Source organism: Manacus candei, unplaced genomic scaffold (genome assembly GCF_025592945.1).
Source record: "Manacus candei isolate 608988 ecotype Guabito, Panama unplaced genomic scaffold, ASM2559294v1 h1tg000024l, whole genome shotgun sequence".
Classification (NCBI taxonomy): Eukaryota; Metazoa; Chordata; class Aves; order Passeriformes; family Pipridae; genus Manacus; species Manacus candei.
The window spans coordinates 6096074-6106915 of NW_026138072.1; the positions used below are offsets into that span (position 1 = coordinate 6096074).

Below are 10842 nucleotides of genomic sequence, written 5' to 3' on the forward strand. Positions count from 1 at the left end.
ACTCCACTACTCCTAGACGGAGTCCAGTAACTGCTATTTACACTAAAAAATTTTAGCTTTCAGGAGGCTAACGTGTTCTGAGTCACAGGGAACATGCAATTTATTCCCGTTGCCAAAGTCTCTGTCAAGCCAGCTGGGATGTATATGTCTTCCTTACACCAGTCCTGGCAGTCAGTTTAATCCTGAACTCTGTGTTCAAACTGTAAAAGCTAAGCCTAGGCAAAGCTCTCTTCCTTCCACAACCCTCTCTCCTTGCCCCTCATTTTGGCCAGTTTCAGTGATTTACAGAAGACTGTGGGAGGGAAAGTATTAGAAAACCAGGATGGCCAATTCTACAGTGGGAAAATACAAATCTTTCCTGACTCAGGCAGGTCATGCAAGCAATTGAAACACTAGTATTTTGATTGTAGTTCCCATTTCAATTCAGAACTACAAGTTTTACAGATATGTTGTGAGCAAACAGAGGAGACTGACAGACAGAGTGCTAGAGGGAGGCCAGGCTTAGCCAACCCAGCTTGCCATGCATGCTAACCACCCTGAATTTACTCTTACAGGGCATGGAAATTGTGCAGACTATGAACAGTGATCCTGGCCTTGCTGTGGGTATGTACCCTCTTCTGAGATGCAAGTTTTACAGAAGAAAATGTAGCATATGAACATGTGTTCTGCAGAATTGTTTTTAACCTGCGTGTATCCTCAGGTTACACAGCTTTTAATGGCGTTGACTTTGAGGGCACTTTTCACGTGAACACGGTGACAGATGATGACTATGCTGGCTTTATCTTTGGTTATCAAGACAGCTCTAGCTTTTATGTGGTGATGTGGAAACAGACAGAGCAGACGTACTGGCAAGCGACTCCCTTCAGAGCTGTTGCAGAGCCTGGCATTCAGCTAAAGGTACTGGTTGTGGCTCCCAGCTGGGTACACAGTGGTCACTGCAGCCTGGCTGTGCTTTCCTGCCATGTGTTGGCCATGGGTGAAGCCATCATGCTGTGCAGGGGCCAAACCATCGCATGTCAGCCATGCTGCTTGACTGCAGTTCTCTATTTGCAACTTGTGTCAAAATGTCAGGCAGCTGCCACACAGCCCTTTTAATGGCACTGTTTTTTAAGGAACTTCATCTTTCCTTTCTTATCAGCTGGAGCATTTGTTTTCTGCAGTGATTGTGCTCTGACCGTAATTGGTCAGATTGCCTCCTTCTCCTTGGTCCAGGTACCCAGTTGCTTTTCCATGCAGGCAGTGGGTGCAGTTATACAACAGAAGTTAGCAGCTTGTGAGCAGCAGGGAGGGTATAGACCCGCTCCCCACTACAAAAAAACTTATGGCTCCTGAAAGTGTCATTTCTCTATGGTCATCATTGGAAAATTGTATTTCTGCAGGCTGTGAAATCCAAGACAGGTCCTGGCGAGCACCTCCGCAACTCCCTCTGGCACACGGGGGACACCAGTGATCAGGTCAGGCTGCTGTGGAAGGATCCCCGAAATGTAGGGTGGAAAGACAAAGTCTCCTATCGCTGGTTCTTGCAGCACAGACCCCAGATTGGTTATATCAGGTAAGAGAGAAAAGGATAGATAAGAGTACAGATACGTCTGCCTGAACTGTTGTTTCTCAACACCTGATTCAGATGATAATCTGAGAGTTTAGATTATGTCTGGTCTTTGCATTAATGAAGCCTTATAATAGCCTTTACGTATTCTAGGATAACAGAATTAATAAAAGTTGTCATTTAAAGGTTGTGAGCCTAACTAAGACGAGTAATTATCATGATGTGATAGATTTGAGATTATTCAGCATATATTCAGAGCTTTGTAATACATGTTATCTATTCTTATTTTGATATTTGAGAGAAAGAAAAAAGTTATTAAAAAAGCCCAAAAATCACCATTTGGGAGGAAACATCTTACTCTGCAACATCCAGCAGAGAAATGAGCAGGAATTATGCTTGCAGATCAAGCATAAAATGCAAAAAATTAACTGCTCTGGCATTGTCAGCTCAGGTTTTAGAACCTTATAATTAGAAAACAAATACAGATAAGTCAGTTGTTTTTCAAAAAAATCACCACCCTGCAGCTGAGATGCAGTAACTTGATGATATAATTACTCCACTTTTCTAGTGCAGAGCATCATCTTCAGTGGTAATTGGAGTGACCATGTTTGACTTTTATGGTAAAATGGATTAAGAACATTTACACTGTCTACTTTTGTGTCCCAGCCACAGGGCAGTAGTGAATAGATCTTGGGCAAGTTTTGTTTAGACCAAGCAGTTTGTCAAGCTGCTTCAGAAGCAAACATCTCCTATGATTGCAGTCTCTCCAGTCAGCCTAAGTAATGGCCCCTCCAAATGGGAAAGGTAGCAAAGTCAGTGTAGTAGAATCCTTCAAAAACTAAAGGCAGCCAAGCCTAAATGGAACATTTGCCAGCTCTCTGTCCACATCTTGCTGTGGTTTGGTTAGGCCAGATGCCACAGACCATTATGTGTCTAGAAAAGGTTTTCTGAGGCTTCAAGGAAGCCTAGGAAAAAATCACTTCAGCCAGCCTCTCCCATGAAAATTGGAAAGACAGCAAGTTCTATTTATATAGTAGATACTTTTGAAGTGCCTCAGCAAATCAGGAAATAAACTCTGGAACATACCAGGAATTGGGTGTTTTTTCTTATTTTATGGAAAGACACAGGAACTTTCTTTCCCTTCACCACGTGCTACTTTCTTGCATGTCTCATCAGCAGTATCCTCATCCACAACAAGGCCCTCCAGGCTCATCATCTTCTAAGCAATTTACCTAGTAAACTTACCCGAAGGCTGAGGACTTTTTGTGGACAGTGCTGCAACAGCTCAGCTGGCTCCTGCCCTCAAATACAGGGCATGTGCTTGGGAGCTGGCAGGTTAATCTCCTTTCACACAGCTATTTGGGAACTTGCTGATGGGTTTTTAACAAGAGGATGCTAGATCAGCAAAACTGTTCCTAGAATTAATCATACTCACATTTTTGAAGACATCTCACAGACAAGTTTAAGGTTCCAAATGGTTTGTTTGAAACTTTGCCTATTAAAAAAAAAACCACAAAAAAACCTCAGTTTCAAACTGTGTGAGACAATATCCATCTGGCTTTTTTCAACTGATCTAGTCTGGTTCTCCCTTTCTCCTATTATTATCGACTGTGGAAAATTTCAAGAGCTAAAGCTCTCAGCCTGATTGACTAAACATTCCAGGGCTTTTTTAGGATGTGTAGAAACTCCCCAACACACCCTCCCTGGCTGGATCTTGCCACCATGCAGCATTCATTTAGTTTCCAGCCTACAGAGGAGCTAGCTTAACTGCTTTTTCTCCCCTGGGCTAGACAGGAGGGATAACATGTCCAAGGCTAGAATCTCCATGGATAACAACATTTCTTTCAGGAATGTTGCAGCCTTAGAAAAGACCTAATAGAGCTTCTATTTGCTTTCATTAAGGGCAAGATTTTATGAAGGCTCTGACCTCGTGGCAGACTCTGGTGTAACTATAGACACCACAATGCGTGGAGGACGGCTTGGAGTTTTCTGCTTCTCTCAGGAAAACATTATTTGGTCTAACCTGAAATATCGCTGCAATGGTAATACAGCTCTTACTTCCTTTTAGCTCACAACTAGCAAGTGACCATGAAGAACTGGTAGTGTGGCTGTTGGATTAAGCCATTTTGATCCTTTCCTTTGCCTTTCATTTACAAGTTTTTCACAGCTGTGAAACACCTCCCCTGATACCAGCAGCACAGTGCAGCGCCGCTAGATGGGAAGTAATGCCTCAGAGCTGCTCCTCCCAGAGCTGCAGACTGTGCCAACTGAGTAGTATAGCTGTCATCAGAGAATTAGGAACATTATTTAAAACCAACTGACCGCGAGAGCTGTACACACACAATAAATACCTCAGGCCATCACAGATGTAGAATGCCTCGAGCTTTGAATAAAGGGTGAAATATACCTGGAGGGCCAGTGGGCTCAATCACTAGGCATCAGTGTCACTCATGTACTTGCTGGTTGCTCCTGTGTGTGCGAGGGGAAGATCATAAAATGCCTTTCCTCCCATGGAGGAATCCTTCTGACTCTGTGGGAGAGTGCTGTCTTGCTTCTCTTGGTGCAAGAGCCTTGCAGCTTAGCTCTGATCTCCCACTATGTAAAATATCTCAAACCTTGATCACTCCACACAGAAGCTGATCGTGTCAGGGTATTTCTGCCCTGGCAGCAGTTCAGCTAGATTGAAGCAGTTCAGCTAGATTCAGCTAGATAGTAGCATCAGTCCCTACCCAGCCTTCAGAAAACAATTTACCAGCCAAGTTGGAATAGTTTCCTTGTCCAGCTCGTGTAGGGGGCTGCATGGCCACTCTGTGGCGTGTTCTGCTGATGGACTCTGGTTCTTGGACATCCGGTACACTAGGCTGGCACTTGGAGGTCAAGGTTAAACAGGGGAACTTCTAGACAGCAGTGCTTACAATTAAAAATTACTTGATATACATCTTAAACAATACACAGTTTCCCAAAGCTGCCACTGAGTCATACTTACCTGGCAGTAAGCAGGCAGCAGGCTTTGCTGCAGGAGCTACAGAAGTTAATGAAACCCAGTCAAAAAGTCTCTGGAGTCCCCAGGTATCTCTGATCTCATTTCAGACAAGTTCCTACATTTGCAGAAAAGGCTTGAAAATAATTTCAAGCCTTAAAAAAATGTTCAACAAAAAGCAAAGGACTTATCCCTTTTTTTTTTCTATATACTGTGTTATGTTTATACAGTTACATCCTTTTTTGAGTTTAGAATTACCCGTCCTGCATCAGGGTGGAAATAATCATATTAAAGCTGATGTCATGCAGTTGAGTTTCACTGCTGTGGCTTCATTGTTGGCTGCAGCTTTAGCTCTGCAGTGGGCTCTGTGGCTCTCCAGATAAAATGTTCTGGGACCTGGCAAAGGCGGACTGCAAACAGCACTTCAAACAGAACTTGTAGAACTTGTAGCTACTCTTATGACATTGATCCATCTCCAGCTCCCTTCGCCAAGTCTCAGGTCAGGTCTTTCTGCTAGTTGCTATTTGTCCTGAGGTTAATGTTTTTTGTCCCTTCTTATGGCATGGGAAACCATCACAGGGAAGTTGAATTAGGATACATGAGAAATAGAAATGCTGACACTGCAAACATGTCTGGTGTGCAGAGCAAGACAACCACTTCTTTTGCCTTTCTAGTCAGCATTTATTAATCAAAGTTTAAGAGTGCAAGGCACAAAGTTTTCAAAAAAATGTAATCTGAAGATTGATAATACTCTGTTGTGGGCTGGCACTATAGCACTCACTGCCTTGTTAGCCTCTCTGTGATTTTCAGTGGTGTACAGCTAAACTGAAAACATTCCCTGTTCATTCTTAAGGTGTAAACAAAAGAGAAGCATGTTACCTAAAAAAAAGAGGAGGTGGTTTATTCATTAATTTAATGGCTCCTTGATTTTGTCAGAAGAGACTAAACTTCTGCATATTTTCCTGTTTTCAGACACCATCCCAGAGGACTTCCAAGAATTTCAAGCACAGCAATTTGGTGTTGGGGATATTTAAGAAGTAAAAGCAAACTAACATTGCTATTGCAAACAGTAAAACAATATATTTTAAATCCTTATATGATCATTGTTGTCCGAGTGCACATCGCAGCTTTGTTCTCATTGATGTGACTATGTCAGACTTTTTTTTGGTATGAAAGTGAAAATAAAAAGGAGACAAAATAGACCTGGGCTTCAGTTGTTTTCAAATTTGTCCTAAAATCTAGGGAGCAGCATGTAAATGGAGTGACACTTGCTTAAAACATTCTCAGGAAAAGTTTGAATCTATTGCCTTTTTGGATTCAGTATTAAACACGGTGGGCCAGAAAGCAAAATTTTGTCTACCTTGGATGTGTTAGAAACAACAGATTGCATCTGGGCATGAAGTGGTTTGGAGCTGTCTGGCCAAGCCAAGGGCTTCTTAGTAACTTTCCAGTCCTGCTAGGAATAGCATATCTCCTTTGGTACAGTTATTTCTCTAAAGGAGGTAGTATCTCCTTTAGGACAGTTTAATACCTTTGGAGACTCTGTTACCTTTGTCAGACCTCTTCTCAGAACTCTATTAGGCCTCCCATTCCCAGAAAGTATGAGTAACACTACTGCATCCAGTAAAAGCAAAAAAAGCTGCCTGCAGGGCGATGTAGTCACATCTTATGGCTTGCACAAGACTGAAACAAAAGAAAAAGACTACGGAGATAAATGCAGAATCACCTAGACGGAGAAAATAATCCTTTCACATAAACAAAGCCAGGCTTTGACCTGCTGTCCCCATTCAGAGCAGAGCTCTATTGGCAGGTACTGCAATCTCATGCAAATAAATTGCCAAGTTAAAACCCCAAAACACTGCATTAAGCATTAGTAACCATTGGAAAAGGACTGGAATTGTATCACAATGCAGTCTATAATCTGAAGTGCAGAAAGGTGTTGATAAAGTGTGCATTTCTACTACATTCTTTTTAAAAATGGAACTAGGAGAGGAAGGGAGGACAAGCTCCAAGGACCGCTGAATAGAAGGATATTGCAGCTTCTAGGATAGTTACTTTAAAAAGGACAGTGGGAAACAGCACTTCAGCCTGGGGGGAGGAGAAAGAAGGAAATAAAAAGGGAATCAGAAATAGCTCTGAGAAAATAAACACTCATAGCTCTTTCCCAGCCCAAGGATACAGGTGAAATGCTGAGTATAATTATCAGGTAAAAGTATCAAAACAACAAAAGCTTCCTGTTTTCAGTACAATAAATATACCCTTAAGGATATTACAAGCTATCAAAGGCTTTGACTACTGGCAGACTTTTCTGTGTGGGCTTGTCCACCATAGCCAATGTTTCTGGAAGCAGGGTGGCCCTGGGACCTGTCCCATGAGGGATCCCAGAGTCCTGCAGCAAAGAGCATGATGCAGGAGCATTCCTCTGGCTCAGTGCTTCACGGTGAAAGGTCCTCCAGTTTCAGTCCTCCTTTGCCCTTGGCTTCACAGCTTCACTAAACCCAACTTCACTCATCAGGTTTTCAGAGGACTGAAAGGCTACTTACTTTGGAACAACAGAGAGGCCATTGTCAAAATATGTTTAAAAAATGAGGAAAAAAATGTATTTTTCTAGCTGAACATGGGTTGTAACTGCAGTATTGTTCATTTATGAAGAACACACACTGTAAAGCAAATTTATGTCTTCCTTGTCACACATTTGCATTTCACTGATGGAGCCCCTTCTCCAGGCAGAATTCCTCTCTGAACAGTCTGGCCACAGACTGGGCAGAAGGCAGTCACTTGTACTGTGCTCACACACACACTGGTGCAGAAAAACTGGGGCCTGCAGTGCACACATTTTGCACAAGTGATCTCCTTACAGTGGATGCAACAGGCCTGGCCCACCCTGACCCGTCTTCAGCACATACAGCACACACCAGCTCCAAAAACATGATTGCAGCAGGCCTCTGAATCCTTCCCAGCCTCCAAACCTCTGCTCAGCCCTCCCGTCTGCAGCTGGAGCCTCTCGTCCTGCTACAGCGGCTGGGAGGGAGCATCCTGGGCCTCTGCCATAACAGTTGGCTTACCACTGTGAAGCTTGCCGATTTCCAGGCTCTCTTCTGTGCCATGGCCACTGGCCACTGGAGAATGGAAGGTGAGATACAGGCTCTGGCTCTTGAGCTGTTGTCAAAGGTAATTGAGTGAAGCTGTGAACCTCTTACCTCCCCTGGCAGAAAACATACTGGTTTGCTCTACTGGCAGCCACAGAAACAAATCGCAGCTCAGATAGCCACAACTTTTCCTTCGTTTCAGAAGGTGCTGTTGGGACCTTATGATGGGATGCCAGAGCTCACTATGTCTGTTGTATTGACACACCAAGAGCTGGGCAGCTTGCAAGCTCAGGAAGAGTGAAGTCCAGCTGTTGCAGACAAATATTTGCCTCAAGAAGATGAGAGCTTGGGAAAACTACCCCTCACATTCACATCAGGGATTGTGCAGTCCTTGTGTAAAAGAGTGTAAACTAGCTTCTCTAGCACCATGACCCCCTTCTGGACTATTGTGCAATGCAGACATAGCTCCATGTGTGGCCTCTGGCAAGTGAAGACAGTGCAATCCCACATCTTTAAAACTGAACATACAGCTCTCTCTCTTGCTCCCACCGCCTGTGCAGCAGCTGTTACTACTCTGGAGCTCAGAGTCCTGTAGCTCCTGCACCAGGGTCTAACATCTCAACAAAGGTTAACTCTATCCTGTGTGCTGCAAACACCATGGCAAACACACTTCAAGTGTTTCCGGTCCTTGAAGACCACCTTCTGTTTTGAATCCCAAGAACGGAACATCCTGCCAGGATGCTGTGGGGCTGGGTGAGGGCAGAGTGGGCAGACTGGTGAGAGGCTGCCAAGCAAAGACAGTCGGCTCTCACAACCCTTTGGCACCACTCAAGAACCCCTCTCTGCTTTGCACTCAGGTCAAAATGCATGCTTCTCAGCTACAGGGCACCAAAATTCTCTCATGCACCAGACCTGCACAGAGAATAGCAGCCACCACTGGACCCTTGGAAGCTTGGTCAGCACAGGGAACTGTGTCCTGGTGTGGGTCTGTTAGAGCCTCTGGCATGGGTGCCACCACTACCAGCAGGCAAGCTGAGGTGCTACCAGTACCAGCAGGCAGGCTGCAGCAGGCACATGCTGAAACAGGACATGGATGGTGAGAGGCAAGAAACCTCCATGGAAACAAAGCACTTTCCCTGGTGTGGATCTAGGCATGTCAAATCCAGCAGCGACCCACTCTACTGTCTGGGCAAGTGCAAAAAAAAAAAAATCAGACAGCTGTGTTTCAAACAAATGCACAGGCTTCAGTGCTACACCAGCCTTGAAGGTATTTTGTTTGCATTGTCAAAGTATCTGACACATCTCAAGGACCAGGATTGTACGAAACAGATGTCACAGACAAATCTATGCAATCTGTCATTGTCCAATATTATGCTCTGGAGAAATACAAAAATAACATGGACAGTGAAGTCTTGTAATAATAGTGGTTAAAAAACATCCAAATTCAGTGACCGAAAAGATCAACCAATTTACTTTTACTGGCTCAGTAACTGCTTAGCTCATATATTTAGATACTTTTTAAGTTTCTCCTAGACTGAATAGACTTTTCAACTTCTATGTATCACAACAATTAATTTCAAATGTAAGAAAAATTTTATTGGTCCATTAATCTATAACAATAAATTCACTCAGTATACAAAAGGAAGTGTCCGTAAAAACCATTAACATGCTTTATGAAGGTAAAGTTGTTAACTATTTTACAATGAAGATATTACAATTCTGAAATCTTTACCAATCCTTAAAAGTCAAACTGTTACAGTTGCTACAGATCACAACACTAGCAAAAAATAATTAAAACTAGCAAACCTCCACTTCACTGAGCTACAGCTTATTAAAATAAAACCACACATACATGCCAAAAGGTTCCCTTAAGATACTAAGAATCTTGAAAAAGACTAATTAAAATCCCCTCACTATTAAGAAAATGTGTTCATATTTTGACTATTTTGCATCCAGTTTTTGAACATGGCATATATGAGACTGAGCACCATGCACTAGTGGTGAACAAAAAGCAAGACAGTGAACCCATAAATTCCTACTTAATCTTTTCTCAGCTTGTATGTTACAAGTGGAATGATTTTCTCTGGAAGTTAATTCTTCTAGCTTTCAGTGTGCATAGATGTCAAATGACACCTAAGCACCCAGACTTGAATCAGCAGAGGAAAACCAAAGCTACAGTATGATCAACAATTCAGTATTTCCCCATAGCTTTCCAAAATTCTTGGCTTTGCACTGAGGCTTCTTTGGCAAAAACACGGCTGCAGTGCTGCACCTTGCAGCTCTGGTGAGCAAAAGCCCTGGAAGCTTTAAGCTGCTGGAGTGGTTTCAGGGCTGATGACTATGGCTCCAAACAAGTCTCTGCAAACAGCTGCACGCTATGCACTGACAATTACTGGAGACTGGCAAACAGGGAGGGAAGTCAATGTGGCTTGTATCTGAAATAAATTCCAACTTTTTAAAAACAACATTAATGAACAGGTATGAAATTAATCAAATCCAGGTTTGATAAAAAAAACAATCAAAACAGGATTTAAGATTTAAACCTACAGAATTTCTTTGGGCACTAGGAAGCAGTCATCATGCCAGTCTCTCAAAGTTTCTACTTCAAACCCTGCACAGTGTGTCTGCATCCCCATTGTGGAGCACTTGGGCATTCTGCCATCAGGATGTTGAAAATGCAGAGACATACCAGTTCCCAAGCTACATATCTTGTTATGAGTACAAAAAGCCAAAGCTTTCGAAGCACTTGACCCCTGGCATTCCCTTGTACAGTCACATGAAACACTGAATTCTAACTACTGTTTATGAAACTGAAGACACAAGTAAAATGTCCTGGTGCTGATTATGTATTTCCCTCTGACAAGAATTTGTAGGCCACTTCAGAAAACAAAGAAGTAGTTTTCACAGAGGAAAACTGATCCATAAACTATGATCATTGACTTTCCTTCAGTGCTGCAGGCTGTCCTGCTATGAAAAGGAAAGGATCGATAAGACCTGGCAAAAAGGTCTTGGCTAGTTCCTAACACCAAAGACATCCCATTGGACAGGCAGCAGATTGTCTGGGAGTGAAACAGGTTAGCAATGCCTTTAAAAAACAAATCCAAGGAGAAAAGGCAAATAAAATAAGATACAACCTGCAAGCAAAAGTCATTGCTTCTAAAGCCGAGAAGGAAAAATGAGAGCAAATTTTTAGCTGCAGATAATCTCAATTTGTCTAGCCACATAGG

At 42.9% G+C, this 10842-nt stretch overlaps 1 protein-coding gene across 1 annotated transcript in view; it reads left to right on the forward strand.

Annotated features, from left to right (window-relative positions):
• The window catches only part of THBS4 (thrombospondin 4), a 39696-nt gene extending 33972 nt beyond the window's left edge, over positions 1-5724 (forward strand). Inside the window, exons 18-22 of the mRNA XM_051788076.1 lie at positions 555-603; positions 701-897; positions 1380-1552; positions 3449-3588; positions 5499-5724. Coding sequence (XP_051644036.1) covers positions 555-603; positions 701-897; positions 1380-1552; positions 3449-3588; positions 5499-5560 — 621 coding nt within the window. The 3' untranslated portion in view covers positions 5561-5724. The remainder of the gene's footprint in view (positions 1-554; positions 604-700; positions 898-1379; positions 1553-3448; positions 3589-5498) is intronic.
• Positions 5725-10842: the final 5118 nt, after the last annotated feature.